The sequence below is a fragment of the Phalacrocorax carbo genome, chromosome 7 (genome assembly GCF_963921805.1).
Source record: "Phalacrocorax carbo chromosome 7, bPhaCar2.1, whole genome shotgun sequence".
NCBI lineage: Eukaryota > Metazoa > Chordata > Aves > Suliformes > Phalacrocoracidae > Phalacrocorax > Phalacrocorax carbo.
In genome coordinates this window covers 1,086,156-1,109,788 of record NC_087519.1, presented here as the reverse complement: position 1 = coordinate 1,109,788, position 23,633 = coordinate 1,086,156, and the positions used below count along the sequence as shown (strand labels likewise).

At 41.7% G+C, this 23,633-nt stretch overlaps 1 protein-coding gene across 3 annotated transcripts in view; it reads right to left on the bottom strand.

The window, feature by feature from the left end:
* Positions 1 to 1,635: 1,635 nt before the first annotated feature.
* Positions 1,636 to 23,633, bottom strand: part of CTDSPL2 (CTD small phosphatase like 2) — a 43,864-nt gene continuing 21,866 nt past the window's right edge. For all 3 annotated transcript variants that reach the window (XM_064455962.1, XM_064455961.1, XM_064455964.1), the window contains exons 3-13: positions 20,453 to 20,591; positions 18,113 to 18,262; positions 17,442 to 17,657; positions 16,322 to 16,400; positions 15,940 to 16,051; positions 14,956 to 15,042; positions 7,793 to 7,855; positions 7,623 to 7,702; positions 5,252 to 5,378; positions 4,274 to 4,369; positions 1,636 to 3,765 (exon numbers count right to left, since the gene is read on the bottom strand). In XM_064455962.1, coding sequence (XP_064312032.1) covers positions 3,700 to 3,765; positions 4,274 to 4,369; positions 5,252 to 5,378; positions 7,623 to 7,702; positions 7,793 to 7,855; positions 14,956 to 15,042; positions 15,940 to 16,051; positions 16,322 to 16,400; positions 17,442 to 17,657; positions 18,113 to 18,262; positions 20,453 to 20,591 — 1,215 coding nt within the window. In that variant the 3' untranslated portion in view covers positions 1,636 to 3,699. The remainder of the gene's footprint in view (positions 3,766 to 4,273; positions 4,370 to 5,251; positions 5,379 to 7,622; positions 7,703 to 7,792; positions 7,856 to 14,955; positions 15,043 to 15,939; positions 16,052 to 16,321; positions 16,401 to 17,441; positions 17,658 to 18,112; positions 18,263 to 20,452; positions 20,592 to 23,633) is intronic.

The window sequence follows — 23,633 nt, the reverse complement described above, 5'->3', positions numbered from 1 at the left end:
CCCACGTTGCTGTTCCGCTGGCGGCAGTCGGGCTGATGAGATTTCCACCCGCTCCACCTTCTCCTCATCCACTCCCTCCTGGTCCCTCTCCGTGTCGGGGCTCGATGCTCTCTCAGCTGCGCCAACCCAACCGTCGGTACGACGCCCTCGGACTCAGACGGGGCTGCGTTTGGGGAGGGGGGACGACGCGCTGTGAAAGGACACTTGCTTCTCAGTCCTGCTGCCCGTGGCAGCCCGAGCCGCCCCGCCCCGCCCGCGCTGCGTTCGGTTCTCCCCCGGCACAGCACTTCCACACCTCATTCCTTCCGATAACACATTTAGGTGCTTTCTTTAAAGAAGATATGTCTCCTTAGCGTGCCTCTTGCTTTGGGAGATTTTTAATCAAGTCTTGAAACATTCAGGCTTTCTGATACATTTCAAAAGTAATGAAAAGATGTTTTCCTACAGAGGTGGAAGGTGAAATGAATCAAAGGTGGAAAAGAAGCCAATAATACCAGGGTGAACGCGATTCTAGCTATATAGCAACTTCAGGAAAAAAAAAATTGGATACATACTGCCAAAATAAGTATGAAAGACATTATTTTGCTGTCAGAACCAAGAACGCTCAAACCTAGAACAGAATACACGTGGACACGTAAAACTAACACCGTTACCATGATCACGCAAAAGACCGCAAATGAAATCATTCAGACCTTTTGGAACCAGGACGCTGTGTTTTCTAACAATACAGCAAATTGGAACAAACGACACAGCTACAGGATTAACTGCTTAACATTGCGCAATCCTACATTCAAGCCTCGAGGAATGCACGTAGTTGAGACCCCCCCCGTTATCAGCGTCAGGTTTGGTGCGCTCGGCTTGATCCCGGCTCACGTCAGAGAAACCGTTACGTCTCACCCTCGAGACCAGTAAGACAAAAATAGATCCTGACGGATTGTAACTTTGCTTCATGCAAAGACCGTTTATGCCAGAATAGGAACTTACATTTTGAAGAAGGTAGGCTCATTCTGCAAAGAAAGTTCAGAATGATAAATACCAGACTTGCAGCGCATTAAAATATTAATATTTAATATGTTTACTAAGCAGTCTCTGTTACTTTCGTGTGCATCTACGTAGAACTAAACCCCTCAATTTACATTTTGATTTCCCTCACTGATCTGATCATGACAACACAGATACAGCTGTAAAGTGCAATGTATGCTTTGGTTTCCTTAACTAAAGAAAGCACTTTTAGAATGGTTTTAGCCAAAGATAGGACCCCGTGTTTAAGGACACTACTCGAACAGATGATCACCTCTTTTTACAGTCAGAGAAAAGCGATGAACTACTTAACAAAAATCGTGTCATTCTGGTAGACTAGTGAATTTTAAAGCAGTTCTATTACGCCAATTACTTGGAGAAATTTGGAAGAATTCCGCCTTAAACAAGGATTCACCGTTAAGCTCATTAAAAATCTCAGATTTAGGTTTACATTTGAACGAACAGCTAAAAAATAGCTGGCAAACCATGTAGCAGTTCAAATACAAGCTGACCATTTTCAAAATCTATAAATATTTCCAGAACCGTCTCATCGACATAAAAACAGGAAGGAACGGGGATGGTTACAGCGTTCACACGTCTGCGCAAAAGCATATATAAAGGTAATGTTATGTACATTTTATTTCAATAAAGACATAAGACAAACAGCGTAAAGATGCCCAGATGCCCTAAAGATAAATACATTTAAAAGATTCTCATTAAAATGAATCTGTAGTATTTCTTTCCTGCAAGCAAAATACCTTTCTTTAAATACAAAAAAAATCAGTATTCTGAATTGCAAATGTTTTCACTTTTTTGCAGAAAATCTGCCATGATGATTTTTTTTCTTTTTTTTTTTTTTAATGAATAAGGATTTTCCACAAAACAGGCTTGCTCTACATGCTAATTTCTTTAAACAGTTCAGTGACACAATGTGCTAGCTACATACACAACAGATAATATAGTAAGAAAACACTCAACCTGATGAAAAGTTAAAATCTTCATTAATACACTGGAAAAAGTTGACATAACTCATGCCTTTTAAAATCAAAAATACAAAAATTAAATGTTTTCCTAAAAAGATTTTCCTTATTTTAAGGACTCATTTGAAAATGAAGCTGCATGTAATTTGTACAATAAAATTGTACAAGTAAACAGGTAATATACATAAAAAATTAATTGACATACTTCTCAATTATCAGTTGTCCACCTTTAATTTCCAATACTGTACTTTCTTAACAAGCATACAAAATATCAAACTTCTCTTTAGAAAAAGTGCCGTTCTGTGACATCTTTTACACAAAAACAGTCTGAGCCTGTGGCGTGTTAATGCAGTCGAGAGGCAAAGCATCCTAACTTTTACAAATTATACCTTCCATAAAAAGCCTCCTGAAAAGGAGATTACACACCATTATAAAAATATCAGCCTCCTGTAGTAGCTGCATTAGAGAGCCAAGGCTGAAAGACTATTTCCATATAGCATAGAAAACCACTATGATAGCAGGCTGGCTGCGTCGGTGGCGCGGAGTGTACTGTACCACAGGATTGTGCATAGTTACTGCCAGGGGCCTGCGCTGTCACGCGGAGCTTAGAACTGATTGTAACGCCGAGTGCCACAGAGGGACCACCAGCCCATGCAAAACATCTGAAAACACTGAGCCACTGTGCAGAAAGAACGCTTCCGTCTTGGAGGGAACAGAAGGCAGCGGTAACTGAATTGCATCGAACCTAACAGGTGACCAGACTAGTTCTCCTTTCAAGACCTGCACGCACAGCACAGTCTGAGGTATTCCTTGTCCGTCAGTTGGTTGTGCCACTGCAAGATATCGTCTGTCCGAGTACATGCCATCACAATGGTTTAAAATATTCTGAATATTAGTAATTCTTATATTCTTCTTATCTAGCCAGTCTCTTGATTTTTGAAAAGATTTCAACTACAGTAGAATATTACAGAAAGAAAATATAAATGCAGGGGTTTTCTTTCTAAATGAAACTTACGTGGGCTAAAACTAGAGAATATTTTTAAACAAATATACAGTATGCAGGCAGACGAAGCAGGAAAACGGCCATCCAACTGTTTAATAAAAAACTAAGAAAATTTGGCTATTTCCAGAAAAGCTATGAAGCGCCTCAACTAAAAGGAATGCATAATGAAACTCTAATCTAATACAGGTCAAAAATGTAAAAAGGTTATAAACCTTAACAGGAAAAATAAAACAACTTTTACTGGCCATTCCTGTTGAAATGAGAATCTTAAAAGTAACAGAAAAGTGGCTACAAACCCACTTAGAGCACCGAACAGAGAGAAAACAAGAGTCCATTTTCAATCTCTGTTATATCATAAAATCCTGTGTTTCTACAGGTCAAACTGCTGGTGGCAGAAACAGAATTCTTTATAAACTGCAGATGTCCTGTACATAAAAAAATTTCATCGGAGTTGCACTAGTTCTAAAGACTCTTCTGTTCTAGCCTACCTACCGCGGTGTACTGTATTGTACTGAATGGATTCGATCTCAGGTGTAGAAAGTCTCTTTCTGTAACCCTTGATTATTGTTGGGCACCAAAGATAAGAAAAGCAAGACGGGGTACAAAAATGCAAAATTTCAACAGTAATGGCAATGTTTTGTTTTAGTCCAAAAGGGTCCTGCATTTTCTCCCCCTTCAGTACTGGGACGAAAGGCTTTAATCTGGGGGTAGCAAGTCATGCAAGCGAAATCTGTCTCTGATGTGAGGTCGGACATCTTCGTTCTGCGGGGGGAAGAAAAAGGTGCCGGTTTTAGGAGAACGAACACGCCTAAGGAACAGGTTTTAACAGGGTCAGTTTTCCAACAGCCGTATTTTAGTGTAACAAAATATAAGCCGTGGAGATACGCGACCTCCAGAAATAACTGCGTAGCATTCGCAACAACTTCGGAGCCATTTCTTTGCATTCTAAGACTAACGGCACGCATCGCGGCCAACAACAGGCGTCATTTAATCGACGTGCCTACAGATTCTCTATTTCAGTATCACTGTTGTTACGATCCTCCATTTCTTGATTAAAAGCACAGTTCGAAATAACGACATTCCTGTCTTTCGCTAGGCAAGCGCCTGGAAATACTGCCCAGACCATCCTTTGCAGAGTGGCATACATGACTGTTAGTGGTCTAAATCTCAGTGACTCAAAAAAATCTTAAAATACCTGAAAATACTTAGAAGAGCGAATGAACATATTTGGGCGGGGGGTGAGGAAGAGCCAAATACAGGAAACACTTACCAGCTCTACAAGTTTCTCCAGAAATGGAATCAATTTTAGGAGTTCGTTGTCATTTTTGTCCATGAACCAGCTTTCTATAGGAATTCCATTTGAAAGCTAAAGTAAAAAAAAAAACCAAAACAAGCCACCATCAACACATGAGTTATACTTAATTTATCTAAAAACATGACTTGCGAAATAGCATTTTGGGGAAAAATGTTTCCAAGCTCGAGAGCTAGAATTTATTAATACGTATTTTTCCTCTAAAGGTTGTATTAAAATTGACTTCCAAAATACCTCCTTCCTTTGCACACACCACCTCAGAAATCTCCACCTCAAAGCAGGAGCAGAGCCGGCTCCAGAAGCTCGGCTGAGCTGAAAAGCGCGGCCGTTTTGAGGAAACGCTGCGTTGAAGCGCACCTGAAGCTGGGCACTGGCTGCACGCAGGCTGTGCAAACGGGGCGAAGCCCCACAGCCTGGGGGTTTTTTGCCCCTTTAATGACATTAGAGACCGCGCTCTGCCCTTTACCTACGTGATCGGACTGACTGGAGAGTTACGTGCCGTACCCTTGGGAAAGGCTAAATCACAGGGCAGAACTTTATAACGTTTAAGGAGACGCGACTTTCGCAGCTGCGTGCCATTTCAGCCAGCGGTTTGTTCTTAACCATTTCGCTAGCATTAAAGAACTAAATCCACAACAGAGTCCACGCAACAGGCTTAGCAGAGCGGTGGTTTCTTCAGAAAAGCTGCGTGAGAAATAAAACTGACTGGTTACGTCGCCTCTTCCCGTAAGACACCTCTTAGTTGGCGCTTGATCAGCTCTTCACAAAATCAGAGAAAAGCAAGAAACCTGAGGGATTTGTTCAGTTTCGTTTGTAAACCTAAACACAAACCTAAGCACAAAACTTAAGCAGTGGAATCAAAACGCGGCGTTCCGCTGCCCCCCTCGGAGAGCTTTCTGCCGCACCTGGCGAGCGTGCCCACAGGACCACCCTTACCTGGTACGCAAAGGCTTGCGGTGAATTGTCAATTATGATCGTTTTGGAAAGATCTCTACCGAGAATGTTTAAATCCTTTATGTAATTTCCTTGTACACAAACACAATGCTCACGGAAAAGTCGATGCCTGCGATTGAAGTAAAACACAAATTAATGAGGCAGATCACAACATCTCCTTTGCACGGGGGAAGAGTGAACTTCGCCAAATGTTACCCGGTTTTTTCCTCCCCTGATCTACTTAGCTCCTTATAAAGAATTGCTCCCCTTTTTCCCATCCGCTCTTGAGCTTTTTACCCCTAAAATTACTAGTTAAGGCAATTTTATCTTAACCTAGTTCTGCAGGTGGCTGTTTGTGTTTAAACAGAAAAGCCCCACTCGGAAGTACCGAGTATTTGTCAAGAGGGCCTTGCTTCCTAACTATTTTTGCAGATGGATTGACAAAGGGACCCAAATTCTCAAGCCGCTTTGCAAGGCCCCACGATCAGAGATTAGTTCCGCACAGGAACCAATTTATTGGGCTTTATTTTCCCTTTATTTTGTGCCAACGCTGCGGCACCCGGCCTCCCGGTGCCACTGCGTGCTAGAACACAAAGTACCAGAAGAAACGTTTCCTTTTTTCATGTTACCTCTGTTTGCAATTAACCTGTTTCAGTTATTAGAGCTTGAAAAAAAAGCCTCGAGGCCAAAACATTCCATCAACTTCTTCCTGTCCAATTAGTCTACTCCCTTTTAATTTATTACAGAAGAAATATGTAGTAAATGGATGGATAGACTGCAAGGACTCAGATTAAAAAAAAGCCAGGAATAAAACGGAAATTTCATGGAATATCAACCTCATTATAATTTAAAAATAAATGGTGAACGAGACAGGTGTGGAGTTTACACAGGCGTATTACACTGCAGTTTCTTTAAGGCTGCTCGTATTTCCAAATGAAGTTTTTCAGAAGCTGCCATGTAGTGTGCTTCATTTCATAAAGAGGCCGAGTCCCTGACGTTGCTATGGCGGATGCGTTTATGCACGGATTCTGAGTCACACGTGGGGAGTGCCGGCCAAGCCTACCTTAGGCTAATGTCAAAACTAATCATGCCTTGATGTCAGCTTTCCAGTGGCACATGAATCACAAATAAATTCATGCATCACATGAATCCTCCTGCAGGTTCTTAGAATGCTCTTTGGCTGTGTATTACCTTTTTCCTCTTCCTAAGGCAGTTAAAACTGCAGTCCTGAATCATACCTATCAGGTTCTCGGAGAAAGATGTTTATCGCTACGGACGCAGGCTTAGCCTCATCTTCTGCCACTGCAAACACCTTCCTGCCGATGCATCCCGTTTGGCTGTGCGATTCAGCGGGGCTCAGCCATCCCAACGATGGGACGTCTCTGCAGGTCTAGTTTTGTTTGCCCGTTCAAAACGCAGCGGCAACTATGTTTACCCAAACCAGACCAGGACGCTGTTGTGCGTGCCACGTAAAAACAAGCGATGGGGCGACTGTTCCCGGATGGAACTAGAGAACAGTTTCTCTTCATGCTCTTAAGGAAAACGAGTTACGCTGTGCCTAAGCCACCAAGTGAAAACAACGGATGCAACCACTGTCTCAGGCCAGACGGCAATTTTGTTATGCGTGTAAACAAAATGAAGTTTTCACCAAAGAATATTACAATAAAACGACGCAGGGAAGTGCTTTGCCAATGACGTCCCAGGTACAGAATTTACTGAGCCCTGACTATGATCAGGTAGGGCTGTTTACTTCCCTCCGCAGGGTGAATCCCTGGGCAGACCCCTCTTTGGTTTCAGCCTTCCCACCTAACGGTCCCCCTTCAGGTGGGAATAACAGAACGAATCTCATCCGGCAGGATTTCTTTACGCCCTAAGGAACTGCTCTTGAGAAGTGCCAACCGCTTCCAAACAAAGCCCAGTATTAAGAAGCGAAATGAAACCCCGAAACAACTCTAATAAAAAACCCACAAACAAATTGTTTTCTGATTGAATAGGAAGCAAAAAGACACCGATTGGAAAGGTAACTATACCATTTTAGTTTATAAATAAAACATTGAGTTTGAACCGTTTAAAAGTAATGTAATATTCATTTCCTTTATTTTTTGATGCCCGCGAGGCCGCTTCCCGTGAGCATCCCCACGTGCTACAGAGAACCAACGGGTACGTTCTTTGGCCACGGAGGGCACTGTAAAGCTACCCGGTTTTAACTCCTCACCAAGGCAATAATTCAATCCCTTCATTTCATTTTTCTCTCTCTGTTAGACCGGGCACGCTGCAGTACCAACCACGTCATCACCACTTTCTTCACCCCGTTTGTTAGGGAGCAGTCGTTAGTTTGCTTACAACAGGTACGTTCACAATTTTTTATTTTTACCTGACCAGCTGCTTTTTAGGGTCTAGTATGTTCAACAACTTGTCTGCATACACCTTCTTAGAAGCAGTAAAAAGAATGATCTATGGATTAAAGGGGAAAAAGTAATTATTTTCGATAGAAGTAACATAATTTAAAAATGAAATTCAAAGGTAACGTCTAATTGTTTTTACCTCATAAATCTGAGACATACGTTCCAGGAATTCTCGGAAGAATGGCCTTAACCGGACATAAACCTGAAGCAGAGACGGACTTTATTAAAGATTGAAAACACCTCAGCTATCACCTGTACCGCCAAGTATCAGTCTGTAAGGATGAGGTCAAAAGGAGCATGACGAACACAGCCAACAGCAAATATTAACTTCCTACAGAATAACGACTCCGTTAAAACAACATTCGATTAGCTGGCAGCCTAAGCAGCTAGAAGTGAAAGCGTAAGATGACAAAATTAGGCTTAACAATTTTACTGCAAAATTTGATGGAATTAGAAATAATTTCAATTAAAATATAAACATTGGACTATCTCTAAAGAAAAAATGAGACTGGTTGCTTTGACTAAACACTTAGAATCAGCTTTTACCAGCTGGGCAGCATCAGCTCAATTACCAGATAACCTGTGCCAGCACATAAACTAAATAATCTTCTTAATAACCTTCTTCCACTAAGAATTACACATTGACTATGGGGGTGTCAAAAGTGATTTTAAAAAGAAGAAAAAAAGGCTTCAGCTGTTCCCAAATTTCCATAAATTCAAATTCCACCGGCGCAGAACTGCACACATACATAAATTATTCCCTGTAAAAACCATGGACTCGCGAGAAGAGATTCCAGGTCAGGAGATTCATGCATCGCCCTGTGATTTAACCCAAAATACAAGACGTGGGCTCCCATGGAGGCATCCACACAAGTCTGTAGCCTCAGGGCATCGGCCCACCACCACGGCAGATGTGAGGGCACGCATCAAGCACTACTCTCCTCCTGTGGTACAACATTCAAATGTCTGTTTGAACGATGGCCTGGTGTGGCGTTTGGCACAGATCTGGACTTGGCCTAAACCTAAACCAACAGTGACGACACATGCTAAGGCAGCCTTAAGCTCTGCTTACCTTCCTTTTTGGTTCAGAGATTGCCCACACAGAGAATTACAGTTTTGAGGAAAGAGTTACTAAGATATCCAGAAAGAGAAGGGAGCGTACCAAACGTCTTTTAATTTCAACCAAGGTAATTTCAGCTTTAGCCATTTTTTAACAGCCAGTTAGGAGTAGGCAGAAATTTACCTTCAAACCAGAGTAAATCTTCACTGTGGATTTGTATTACTTGAACGGAATTGTATCAAGTTTACATGTGGACAGACCAAGTGACCAGAGGGGAAGAAAAGGGGAATAGTTTAAGTGAACACAAAATTCCATATTGTTAGCACATGCTGCGTTAGATCTTAGTCCTTTAAGGGAAGCACATATTCCTAAGCCATTGTGAATTTCATTTTTTAGCTTAAAATTGGGTAAGGCTTTTATATGCTTCTTTCTTAAAGTTCTGACTTAAGCTTGCAGTTACTACGGTAACACTTAAGTTTTCATTCTTCTGCGCTAGGAGCAATCACCAAAAGCAGTCAAATCTTATCACGCCTGGTAACAGGACCTCTGCTTCTGGCCTGCGAAGATACATTCGTTGGCCACGCAGACAATGTCGACTTCCCTTCTCCTTCTGGCAAACTCACATTTGGAGGCAGGAGAAAAGTATCCCTCAAATCGCTTATCAGGAACAGTTTGGAGAGACCGCAGCCTGCGCTTGACAGGTTTCTGGGCTGCGTTCAGCCAAGATTACTACTGAAAAGCCAACTGCCTAAATAGAGAGTCGACAAGCATGTCTTCACGCTACGTCTCCTGACGGCACTAAAATCTCTGTGAAAACGACGCCTCATCTTGCCATGAGGTAGTGAGGTTTTGCTCAAAGACCAGACAGCATCTTTACCTTACCACACGAGCCAATGTAATGAACTAGCTGAGAGTCTCCCGGTGACCTGGCGCTAAATAACGTCCAAGTTGTCTGTGACTAAAATCAGTGCAAATTGTTCGCTCCGAACGTTTGCTCGGTACCTAGCGAGTATATAATGCAGCCAGCAACCTCCCCCGCTGAACCCGGAGCTTAAGGCAAGTGTTGTGCCTAAGTTTTTCTTCGCAAGTGCCAAAAGGATTGTTCTGTCCCTGTCATTCCTCCTGAGTATGTACTTTCTTGCGACCTGAATCTTTCTCTTCAAAACTAAAAAGTAAGTCACAGAAAGGATATTAATGTTTTCACTGCACACGAGGTAACGCTTGCTAATAACGGTAGGTAAAAAGGATGATATTTGGTTCTAAGGTTTCTTCAAGAGCTTAGGTCAAATTATCAAGCCTATTCTCTGTTATGGAAGGAACACAGATGTCGTTTCAGAAACAGTCTCTTCGATATCTTTTCTACGAACTCCCCTGGCAACCAAAGCAGCAAGCTAAAGGATCTGTTGATATTTCAACTGCCGCTGATACAAATAAAAACATTTTCTATATCATTTATTGTTCCTTTTAAATCAGGATTGAATTATACTGGTCACAATGGCCAGTTAAAGGAATTCCAAAAATCATTCGATTAGATCAGGGAGCGGTTGTGGCTGCTGGGGTTCCACACTCTCTGGTTTATTTTTCGTTTGTTCAGCCTGTGTTCTATGTTGGGTTATCGCCACGCAGCTTCACGTGTGCGTCCATCGTACTAGCTGCCTTACCATCCATCTCTCTCTGAGAAGTTCACATGTGAATGCAAACAAGAAATCCAGGGAAACTAATTCTTTGAGGAACAGGTATTGCTAATCACAGCTTATACACACAGAGAGAATGTAACAGTGGCATCAGGGGCAGATTCAGTGGTCTGTTCTCACGGCTTTGTGACACCCCGGCACAGCGTAAGGCAGCCACATCGCCACACCCAGCTACGAGGAGCTGGCACAGAGCTCCGGGTAAACAAAGCAGAATTAAGTAACCAAAGTAGAACAAAAGGCATCCATCACTCCGATGAGTAGATCCAATGTGAAAGATAATTTTTAAAAATATAGATAGGAGTCTAATAATAATTTTCACCATTTTTAATGACTGAAGGTTTGGCACCAGAGTTAGGTGACATAATCTACTTCGAAGCGACTTATACTCCTGAATGCATAACATCTATGAAAAGCCCCTCAAAGTGTTTTGGTGGTTTTTTTTTCATTTGTTGTCTTTTTCTCCCCCAAAAATGATCATCACATCCTGTGATTTCAATGGCAACAAAATCTAAGTGTGCAAAATCAACATTGTCATTCCATGTCTTCCTTGTTCAAAACACCCAGGACTTCAATTCTTCGAAGGAGGAACTGGAAGGAAATATTATTCTTTTCATGCATTAAAAAGCCCCAACAAAAGCCCTGTGTTCCACTAGGTGTCAAAACCTGTGAAACTGCAGTAACGAATTCCAATATACCTGTAACATATCTCTATACGTGATGGTTTTACCACCATTTTACAAGGTGTAAACCAGAGACAGGTTAGTTAACTTGCCCACGTGAAGCTGCGCTTCCCCACTGCCCGTCCCAGATGAGCACTCTGCAGCATGGCAAACCCCGTGTCTGGCCCAACTGCATCCACGCGCCCACCCGACCTCGGGACAGGCCGGACACCGACTCCAGGCTGTGACTGCTCCTAGTCTTCCCCAAAACAGCCTTGACACAGTCTGCTGCCAGCACAGCTGGCGCAAGCAGCCAGCCTTCAGTCAGACTGCACAGGACGCACGCGGTGCTTGGAGCTGGGTCTTGCTCAGGCTGGACTCACCAGGTAAACAAGCCCGACTCATTTCCGACTGGACCGTGTCTTAAGTGACTCAAGACGAAGACCATCTCCTAACCAGACAGAACTGCCTGAAGCGTCGCCGGCCATGGCTCTTCGAGGGGCACAAGTGCAGTTCTAGAGGTTCTACTGAACTAAAATTAAGTCTTCCCAACCTACGACCAGATTTCTTTGTGGATGCTGCCCAAGATACACTAAAGCTTCCTGGCATTCAGAGCCAAAGCTTGATGGCTCTTCTGTTATTTCTGAGGACAAACAGAGTGGAGTTCATTAGAAGACAGAGCCAGAATTCACAAGCGTTGTTTGCCTCACTCCGCCGCCGTAACGAAGCAAAGCATCTAAGTCACCGTTGGCGACAGGAAGATGGAATACATGTAACTCTATATTCGGTAACCTACAACTGACCTGTGGAGTTCCAGAACATCTTTCAAGCATCACGAAGATTACAGGGAATTACTCTGTGATAGATCAGTAAAGATGCATTTCAACAGAAGAACTGAGTGAAAACATCTGCCTTTTGGCTACGGCCTGCTAATGCACAGAAGGTACCCTTTGAGTGGAACAGAGGGCGAGATGATCTCATGTCTGGGACTTGAAGCCAGCAGCAGAAACAAAACTTCTTTACCAAGAAAAATAAAAAGAAATAAATTTCTTCATAAGATAAGCTACTTATCTTACTATGTAAAGTAATACAAAGAGTACAAAGTCTAAAGTCTACAGCTGAAGAGCTGAACACTTATTTTTGTTTTCCAGTCAGATGTAAGATAGCGCTTAACAGATACAGTATTTAAGAAAACTTCAGTTTTGCAAAGACCGTATTTTTACTAAGTCAAAAACTTAAAACACTGGTGTAATTCAGAGATTTTTTTCAACTAAGAAAACACAATGTGGCTTGACGTAAGTAAGCCCGACCGTACCCATTTCACAGATTATTTCTTTATTTTTAAAGAGAAGTCAGTAAGCGACTCATCCAAAGGTTTAAAAAAACCCTCTATGTCAGTGCTGGAATTGCACAGTGATTTTTAAGTTTGCAGAACACTACTCTATACTCAGACATGAAATAGAGCTTCTCTTCTGCACGGCTCTGGGTGAGTTGTGAGAAATAACTTACAAGAAAGCAAGCCCGTATTTTTAGAAACCTTTCTTCAAAACCAGACCATCACTTACAATCACCGAAACAAGTGACGACAGAGCTGAGTTCCTGGATGTGAAATGTGTGCTTGACTCACAGGCCAATGGCATTTAGGTGTATTTTATAGCAGACTTTCCAGAACCCCAGTTGATCTAAGTCTTGCTGTTGTAGTACCCCACAACAGCCAGTTCCGGAGCATCTTTTTGAGAAGCGCCCGGTTTATCATCGCACTGTTACTGCAAGAGCCCTGCCCTGATGCCGCCAGGTGGGTAAGAAAACTAAATGCTACGAACTCAGGCTCGCATTTGCAGTGTTAGACTTAATGTGAGAATGACGAGGTATGCAGTAGAAAAAAGAGCACTGAGCTAGGTTCTTCTCTTTCTTAAGAAATTTTCAATAGAGAATTGTCTAATATTTCTGGAAAGCCTACATGGAAGGGGTACGTATTTTGATACTAATGGAAAACATCTTCAGAAATGTCTCTTTCACACCTAGCATTGTTTTCAGTGAGTTACATTACGCAACACTTTATATATAGTAACTTGCTGATTTCTGCTTTGCTCAGACAGCTTAGTGTCTGCTTCTCTGTTGCCAGCTGAAATGACTTTCAAACTGAAATATGGAGATGTGAAATCAATACAGGACTATACCAGAGGTGATGGCCAAACTGATAAGCAAAAAAAAAACCCAAACGTTTTAAATGCTGATGAACAGCTAATCATTGACTAGAAACACCAAGAAAGGTATGAAATATCAACAAACTTCTTTCCAACTTTTATCTCAGGAGAAGATTATTTGTCTTTTTGCATATTATACCCTAGTTAAACATGAACTTAATTGTATCCTTAAAATAGTTGTCTTGCTTATTACCTGTTACTTAGTAAGAGCTGACTGTTTTGCCGGTGTCTAGCGTGCTGCGAAAGCGGCAAAACAACACAGCGATCAGGCGAGTGAGCCCGCCTTTCTGAAGGCTGCGAGAAGCTATTGGTCCTTGGCAAATCCGGGCTAGACGTTAGAGAGAGCTAAGAGAAAACTTGTCCCAGACCCACGTAGTGACTGTAGTGTATCAAGGGCTCTACAGCCTCGTGCACAATGCCGTTAATTAAAGCTTCAGAAATATAGTAAGTCACTCTCTCCCTTGACTTCAATTTCCTAAGGGCAAAATCCCGGTTAGATCTCAGCAAAAAATGTGCCATCACTAGAAGGACTACAGGAATCGACAGAAAACACTCCAATCAAACTGAGATCTCTTAAGAGAAGGAAGGAAAAAAAAATGAAGCTTTAGTCTTCCTGATTCTGTTCGCAGTGTCAAGAACCTCCGAAGACCTAATTCTAAGGCTCATTCCCTAAGTTCAGCCTGGAGGAAACCGTGCACGGCCGTCACCAAATAAGAGGTAAGATAAACCCATGTTTAAAAACTATTTCAGCTTTTCAGATTCCAAGGGGTTTAATATGTAACAGTGAAGAAAAACAATTTTAAATGAGGAAAAATACCTGGACAAGTGTCCCCTTAAGGCGCCTGATGACTGGCTCACTCTCCAAAGATACTACAGTGGGGTCCAATATCGTGCGAACTACATGGTGGGGAAGCTGTTGCTACTCCCAGGTACATCACACAAAAGGACCTGAGAACAACAGCCTGGGTCAGTGCAGCATCTTTGGTAATTGCTGGAAGAGAGTTCCTCCTTCCCGTGCCTGTTCCTCTCCGTCAATGTAAACCACACACAGCTAACAATACCTCCCAAAGCAGGGCAAAAACCTCGATCTAGCAGTCTCCATAAGACAGTCAAAAATCACTCTAAGTACCCAGCAGACTCTCTCTGGGAGTGAAGAGCAGAACTGGCACTGGCAGAGCCTCCAGCAAGCCTAACGACCAAGGCAGAAGCCAGGTAACGTCAGGCTCTGAAGATGTCTTCTGTACAGAAAGAAACGATCAAGCAGCGTGGAGTGGTGCTCCCTACCAAGGGAAGGAAGTTAACGGTCGGTGAGAAGCTGTACCTGGGAAACGATTCTGGCTAACCTTTCAGTGTTCCTGCCTCCACCTGCCGGCAAGCAGAAGCGCTGCTGCTGAAGACTGCTGCCTCAAGATCGCTGGCGCGCTCTTAGCAATGCCCGTTTACCACTGGAATCAGTGACCAACAATACCGCGCTGTGGCGGCAACAATCAGTGCTCCACAGTATTTCTAGTACAGGATAATCCACCTTGCAAAGCCTGACACCTGCAGTTTATAACCCAGACAGTTGTTAAATGCCAGACAGTTACTTCTCTCTCTTTAACAATGGTAATAAACAGATACAGCAAGAATTCATACGTTAAACAACATCAAAAGGTATATATTTTTCTATGCACGCTGATTACCTGGTAAATGACATCTTGAAAGAGAACTGGGAAAGTGAGTGCAGCATCTTCTAGTTCATTTAGACTACAGTGCACTAATGTTTCATCCTATTAAAAAAAAAGATGGTACAGAAGAAAGAAAAGGTTGTGAAAATAATGCTGAAAATAGAAGTAGTTTTCTAGATTTTTATGCTCATTTTAAGGTAGGTTTATTCAGTCAGGAAGATTTATTTTTGTGCAACCGCTGTCAAGATTGAAGAAGAAGTCTTAGAATGCATTATACATTGCATTATTCTTGCAGTTTTTGAAAAAAAAAAAAATCACTTGGAATTGTGTGCGGGGGCATAACTGTACAGAGATAGTTAATTTTGTAGGCTATCCTATCGCTCAGTTCAAAGCTGGTTCTGACAGTTTGAATAATCTATCCATTCATATGACCACTAGAGGACGTGCCAACTGATACTGTCCATGATAAAATTATCTTCCTGACATCATTAACAGGGTCTGAAGCAACTTCCCAACCAGAGAGACTAGAAGAAATTATTATAAAGGCAAACATATTTTCTACGAATACTTTTTAAAAGTGTATTTGTGCCCTCTAAGAGTAAGAATGTCTAAGAATTAAAAGGTTCAGTCTTGATCAATCTTGACACCAGACATACATTCCGACAGCTGAAGTTTCCTACTTATTACATCTCATTTTTTCCCACACTGGATTCAGGAAACCTTTATGGGGACAGATAACTCTTTGTTTGAGAAGACAAAAATTGTAATGCGGTTTTTTTTTTACCCAGGATGTTGAGTATTCAACAGCTAGAGGAAACATTCTGTTCTTGCCACTATTAATTTTTTTTAATGCAGACTATAACTAAAAATACTAAAAATTGTGTAACGTTCAACAAGGCCTTTTTGTTTAAAACAAACATCACTAATTTCACTGACAAACAAAACAAATGAAATGCTACACAGCCCCTGCTTTCGGTATGTGTTTACAAAGATATTTACCAAGTCTAGAACTAATGAGAATTCTGGTGTGCTTCTCGTTTTCAGTGGAAGAGCTGGCTTCCTGTTAAGTTGTTCTTCTGTTAGTGGTGGAACATGTTTGATGAAATAATATCTGAAAAGAACACAGATTTTGCTGTAGAAATGTATATACATTATTTAACTGGTAATGCCGTAACCCAACTTAATATTTCAAATATTTAAGGCTGCACAAGAAGTATTTTAAATTGAAAAAAAACCCCACATCAATATCCACTTACTAAGTTAAGAGCTTTTGGAACTCATTACCATAACATAAAAATGTTCCAGCTAAAACAAACCCCTGTCTGAATCCAATACCCAAAACGATCGATTCAATATTTTCAGTACAAACGTTAGCACTTACGGATCAAAGACTTCCCAGTCTTCTTCATAGGTGGCTTCCGCATGAGCTGATGAGTAGCCACTGTCTGGAGATACTGGTGCTAAAATTCAACGAAAATGACCAAAACAAAAAATAAAACAAAAAACCACAAGAGCTAGTCTTATTAGTGCAGTTTTTAAAAGTGAAAATTTGCACTTGATACTCGAGTGCCTCAAACAAGAGCGAAACAAGTGTCCCTTCGGCCCCCCCCGCCCTCAGTCCCCATGTTTCCTCTGAAATAAAATAGCTGCGCGGCTCCTCACGCCACAGAGCTCCGCGACCTGGCTGTGCCCGTGTGACACAGCGAGGCACCCACAGGACCTCGGATGATGTGAACCACCGGGACGCGCGTCCCAGCCGGAGACGCTGGCGCAACGCGGCGGTCTGCAGCTCGCTCTCCCCTCACGTCCCAGGGGCCCTTCCGAAACAAGGCAACCACCAGAGCAGGAGGTCTGGACTGGGCCTGTGGATCACACAGCAGCCCCCCTACTTTTTAGAGATTAAATTAAGGTTAAATTTACTTCCCCGAAAGGAGTCCTCAAAAGCCTCAGCACTACCTAACTACCACTGTTCGGAGGGTCTAGGGAGGATTCAGATAACTTACGAATTTGATGCTGGCCATCCCGCAAAGAAGAGAAGCTGAATTTTATGGATACAATTTTTGTCAAAAAAGATGAATGATGAGAAAACTAATGTAGGATCTGCAGGCTTCTCATTCACCTCACCATGTTGTTCTAATATAAGATATCAAAATGCTGCACGTTTCTCTTCCGCGGTCAGCAAGTCGAGGGTGTGCATTTTTAGTGGGGGGAGTGGGGAGGGTTCAATATTAATAAAAATGCCTTTCTTCTGGAATCTTTGTTTTCATTTGAAGAAATGTTAAGAGGTCAACCGAGTTTTACCGGGAATTGCCAAAACTGTGCCTTTAGTGCATGAAAGAGATTTGTCTATTAAACATAAAAATCAATATCAATACTGTTTGCACGCCCTAAGCAAATGTGAAATATTAATGTCCACAAAATGCAGGTGTCAGGGCTTCTCTAAGAGTACAAACTCCACACAGCTTCAATAATTGAGTCCAAGGCACGCACACATTTCTTACCTGTAAGTGGTGGCAGGTCACGGTCGGTTGTTTCCTCCACTTCTTCCAAACCATTGTTGACCGTAGACCTGACCTGCACTGCTTGGCTAGTGTAAGCTGCTCCGTTGGTTGATGTTGCAGTACTTGTAGTAATCTCATCTACCTGTTCCATATCAAGCTGTTTGACTATTTCTTCAGCTTCGACAGCTTGTCCTGGCGAATCTGATCCTGACGTTCCTGAATTAAGATGTCAGTACACTCATAGTCACTCTCTTTAAGCTGAGCTACTATTGAAACACTCACAGTCATTGTGAGCCACACAAAAACAAGTTCCGGAACACCTGAAGATAGCTGCATTTGATTCACATCACAAAAATAAGAACCTAAATGAAGACCATGACAAACACTTTTTATGTTTGGAACAAGGAACTTAACACCAATCTTTTTTTTTTTTTTTTTTTTTTTTAAATAAAAGGTACACCGCTAGATACTTACACCTGGGAAAGAAATGTTCTAATGCATGTAAACTTACTGCTTCTTTTATTAAAGATCAACCCCTCCAAGAATTAAGGAACCCTTTATCTTGCTCTGCAAATCAGAACGAACCGTGTACTGCCGCTCAAAAGAGCCATTTCTTAAAAAAATCTACCATTCTCAGCTTTAACACTATTGGCTTTTTAAATAATACTCACCATTTTTATTTGCTGGTGAAAAAAAATTGAAAACGGGAGAAAATATGGTTCCCAGTAGTGTAGTTCGTGGGGGGCTACCAGTGGTGGGATTATCTTCTAATTTTCCATTTTGCTTTACATGTTGGTTTGTCATTTCGTAACTTCCAGCTTCTGTAAAAGAAAAGGTATGAAGATAATACCATGCTTTTGCTTTTCACAGTTACATCCTCTCTTCTGTTGTCATTATTTTCGCTATAGGAAAGGTCCCTCCTGCTCATGGTTCAACTGGGTCGACAACAAAGTTAGCCTAAGTATTTAATTAAAAAAAAAAAAAAAAAAAAAGAGCAGCTCGCAATTTAGTGTCAGCATAAAAACAAAATGCCGATTATTAACACCTCCTTTAAGTTTAACCCTACAAATGAGGAAGCACTCATTGTTTACATGAAGTATGCTATAGATTAACAAATACTAGAAGTTTAAATCCCTAGAATGGGCTTGATGATGGAAGGCGGACTTTCAGACGGTGCGCACCGTTCACAACAAACATGTTGGTATCGGTGGGGCTCCGCTAGACGGAAACAAGAGAAGGCATCAGCGGCGCTCCAATGGCTGAACCTCCCAACCTCACAAGATCAAGCCCATCATTTATTATTCTCCACATATATACACGCATACACGTATATGCATAAATGCAGTTATGAAGTAAAATAATTTTTAGTTGTTATCAACTAAACTTGGTTAGCTGATACCACTACTCAACTAGTAGCTAGTTGATAACAAAGGACATAGAATTAAATAAATCTCCACATTCCAAAACGTAACATGTAACAATTAAGGTTTTCTATAAATGTGCACGTACAGTAAAGTACATCCTAGAACTAAAAATTGCCATCTCGTGGCTGAGATCCAAGGCACGGTTCTGAGACTGAAATGAACGTTACTGACTTCACAGTAACAAGTCTCTGAGCCGTCTGTCCATATGGAAGTAAGCAAATGTATTTTGTGCACATGAGCCGAGAACCTGTTTGTCAGCTGAGCCTGATGGAGCTGCACTAGCACTTCACGCTCCCTACCGTGCCTATATAAAACACAGGGTGTGCAGCTGCAGCTCGGTGCCTTCACTAATACAGAATATTTTAACTATGAACTTCCTATCGCTGTAACGGTAACACGGGCTCAGTGTGCTCTACCTGCTCTACACGCTTGATTTAAGTCAGTGGCTTCCTCTTCGAGCATTGTCTGCATGCATCGCACGACGAGTGGGTGCATATCCCTTGTCTCTCCAGGAGGCAAAAACCCTTAATTAACAGTAGCAAATACTGGAAAAGGGGGTTTCCTCTAAAGCTGTGTTACACAGACATCTGACAACAACCAAATGGGAAATTCTCTCACATTGTAACCTTTCCATCGCTCCGGTCACTCATCTGGAGCTCTACCCTCTGCTTAGGTACCAATTCTGCAAACCCTGTCGGGCTATGAAATCTTCAGGACTTCTGCCTTGCTGACAAACTTGGCAGAAACCAGACAATGGACTCCCAAGTTCTTGGGGGAATGGAGAATGCAGAAACACTGACAGGCAGCACGATCATATTAAGTCTTGTTTCTTAGAAAAGATGTCTAAAAAAATGGTTTTTTTCAAGTCAGGTTTGGAACCACAGCTGATACTTTAAATGGCATTGACCACTTTATCATGTCATTATTGGAGACTCTCAAAAAGAAACAATTTTCCCAGGGAACATGGTTATAGAATCTCCATCCTTAGAGATATTCAGAACTTGACTGGACAAGGCTCTGAGCAGCCTGACCTAACTCCAAAGCCAGATCTCACTTCAAGCTGGGTCACCACTGCTGTGAGGGGAGCAGGGGGACTGGCCCAGATGACCTTTAGAGGTCCCTTCTGATCTATGTTTTCTTATGAATCTGTGACAGAAACCTATCTACGTGTTTGACAAGTGCCTGCAATATCTAAGGACACCTGGTTGCTTCCGCAGAGGTCGAGAGTTGTGAAGTCATACTTCACTTTTTTGTGAGAAAATGGGAGAAGAGCTAAACCAAATCATTATCATTGGCTTTTTAGAATAATCATTTTAAAAATTAATTCGAAAATAGCTGGTCGTGATCACATATCCAAATTGTTCTTACAAAGAGGCAATGGATGTGTCTGAGAGGTAAGGTAACTGTTGCTTCCAGTCTTAGAAACCTTATTTTGCTACTGCCAGCTCAGCCTTGCTCTCGCTGAAGTCAGTCACAAACGCCTTAACAACCTCCACCGCTGCAGCAACGTCCTCCACTCGTGACCAGCGGTAAGGCTACCGAATCACCGTGCACCTGCAGTGACATACGGCGCGGATATGTACAAACCTCCATTCATTTGACTTTTCCGTCGTACTCGAGAGATCTGTTTATTAGGCTTTTCTCCTGTTTGAGGTGTGGATGTAATCAAGTTGTTATCTATATCCCGTTCAATTCTACTTCTTTTTGCAGGATTTTCTCTTTCTTCCTTAAAATAGAAAAGGGGGAAAAAGAAACATGCTGAATAGTGCCTCTTTTCCCCACTGAATGCTACCAGAAAATGTTAGCTGTTAGGGAAAGTTTCACAAAAGATCCATTTACTGTTCCACTTCCAGATGCAGCATATGCAACACGTGTCTGGCCAGCTGGGATTCTGAACTCATTTAAACTGACGCAACTCAAGGTAAATAGCAAAGTATCAGGAAAGGAAACTGCACTTGGAATTTCTGTAGTAGAAAACCTCTCTTTAAGTACTATTGCACTGGACAGCCAATTTATAAATATTTAAGTCCTATGGAGCTGGGGAAGTGTAGAGACAAGGCAGCTAAAATTTGTGTGAACCTGCCTGTTAAATGCACAGGAAGCAACCTGCACAACAACATCCAACACGAAACTCCCCACCACGCTCCCTCCACAAAGACGCTTGCGAAATTGCACGCAAGTACATAACTTGCTGCTCTTCAGTCCCTATCAGATAGTGCATGGCAACACTTCGCTGTTAAAAATGTTGTCAGCAAGAGTTATGACCCAATGACTCTTCTTGCCCTGAGGTAAATGACTATTGTTCCCTGTGGTGCTTACACGAATGATACAAAACCAACCATTTTTGCAGATTTTCTGTGCATGAGTATATGCACAGGCACGTGTTTAAGACAGGTTGCTTCCCCTTTTTCCCCAAGGCACCTACTACAACTTAATAAAAGGGCAATCTGAAATCTGAAGCATGACTATCACGTAGAGTACACTGAAACGTAAGGTGTGAGACAATGCAAAATAAATTGGATCAAAAACCGCAATAAATAACAAGGCCACAGACCATATCAAAGTTAATTAACGTTTCAGTTTTAGAATTACAGTATTACCTTTCTGGAGCAGCAGTTTCACATCTTTAAAAAGAAAAAACGGTTTGCGTGCTCCAAAAAAAAAGTAAATATATCTTTTAGAAAAATTACTCTAAAGCCCATGCTAATAGTACAGTAGCTAAAAGAAAGGCTAACAAACATGGAAATGTATTGACATCCGTATCAGGAGACAAGAGAACACCACCGATGCCAAGAGCTTCCTACTGGCAATATCCTTGGCCAACAACCTCAGTGAGAACAATCTAACTACTGCCACCTAGAATTAGTAGTACTGTATATACCATAAATCCACATAACGGGAGAAAATGGATGGCTCACTGAACTGATAAAAGAACAGTAAGGCATCTCATCTTCTAGGGAATTTGTGCAAATGTTCAACATCAGGGAAAAAACGAGACGAATTAACTTCTAAAAGCTATCTATTGGCCATCACAAACCAAGCTGTGCTCTCACTCTGCTTTATGGAAAACAAGTGTAGAAACATCTCAGGGGACTACAGTGGAAACAGGAAAGCTGGCTGCTGGTGTCAGCAGGGGCATAAAGAATTCACTAAATCAGGAGATCCTGCTCCTCCTCCAAAGAGGAGCTATCCTGGTGTAGTGGGAACGCCCACCCTGCCATGCCACACTGTGCTAGTTAGCAGAATTCAAGGGCGAAGTTAGATATGATGTTGCTACTGTGCTACTTGGTTTATACACTGAAAATGTTATTGCACAGACAGAGAATTAAATACACCTATTATACTGATTTATACAACAATCTATTTGAATTCTATTATTAGGTTTTTTCGGAAACCACGTATGTATTAAGGAACGGCCTAAACTGAGACTAGAGGTGATGGCAACACATTCAAAGCCAACGCAGCTTCTGACGCTGCTAGAACCCCCAAAACCGAACAAGTTGAGAGGAGCTTGCAACAGCAAGTTCTACAGTATTTCCAATGCTAACATTTAAAACTGTGAACAGTCCTCCCTGTACGCACACGTGCGTCAGTTCTTCTGGTACGTCGGATCTGTCACTTGTAACGGACAGATCCTATCGCGCGCTCCATCCTCTTGCTGACTTGCATGGGGCCGCGAGTTCGCAAAGGACCGCAAGATCAGACCTATCACCATCCGCGTTCAAAGAGCCACATTTTAGTCTCTGGTTTCTCTAACTGAACAGCTATATGGCTTTTTCAGGTTTTGTTTGTTTAAGAGCATTTCTAGTAAGACATCTTTACAACACCAGATAAATGACCTACAGCTATGGTCAAAATTGTCGAGACATACTTGTCACAAAGACATTTATTGCCGTAAATCCCTATAACCTCAGCGGTGATTTAAATTTTAGCATACCCATAAACGAACTACCACGCAAGTTGCACACATACGCTATCTCAAAGAGTTATAACGTTTCCATGGCAGCCACAAGACTACTTTGTTAAGTCATTAGCGCTTTGGAAGATAGCCCGGCAGTATCAATATCATGCCATGCTAATGCCACTGGAACCACTCCAAGTCCTGCTACAGGCTCGGGAGAGGACATGAAGGGAAACAGGAGAAAAATGTGGATATTTTCCATTTAAAAACCTGTCAAGAAAAAAAAAAAAGAACAAAACATAAAGCAAAGATTTGGGGGAGGAAGAGAAGAGGGGGAGAAAGGTAACAAAACCTTGAAGAGACAAAGGAGAGGAAACCCAGACATATTTCCCTTATCTTAAAATTCCAATGTAAAATGTTTTGCTTAGATGTCAGCGTTTTGTTGCAGTGGTTGTGCAGCCAAAATGTTGCACAACTGAGCTACAGTATAGATGCTGAATGTAAAATAGATTAATTGTCCTGGTTTAATGAAAACCAAAATGTAAGCGGATTTAACCATTTATTTTTTCTGAAACATTTCTTTGTCGGTACTTCAGCGTTTCCATGGCAGGTAATTAACACATGCCATAAAATATTAAATTTCACTGTATTTTTGACATTTTAAGAATATACTGTTACTTTAATCAAAGTTATGGACTGCTGGGACTGAATGGAGTTGTTTGGTTTTTTTAACCTGTCTCCCTTTACTGAAAAAACCCACAGGTTTCTGAAGCAATTGCAAGGTTACATTCAGCCTAGCAAAGTAACATATATACATATATATATATATATATATATATATATATATATATATATATATATAAATTC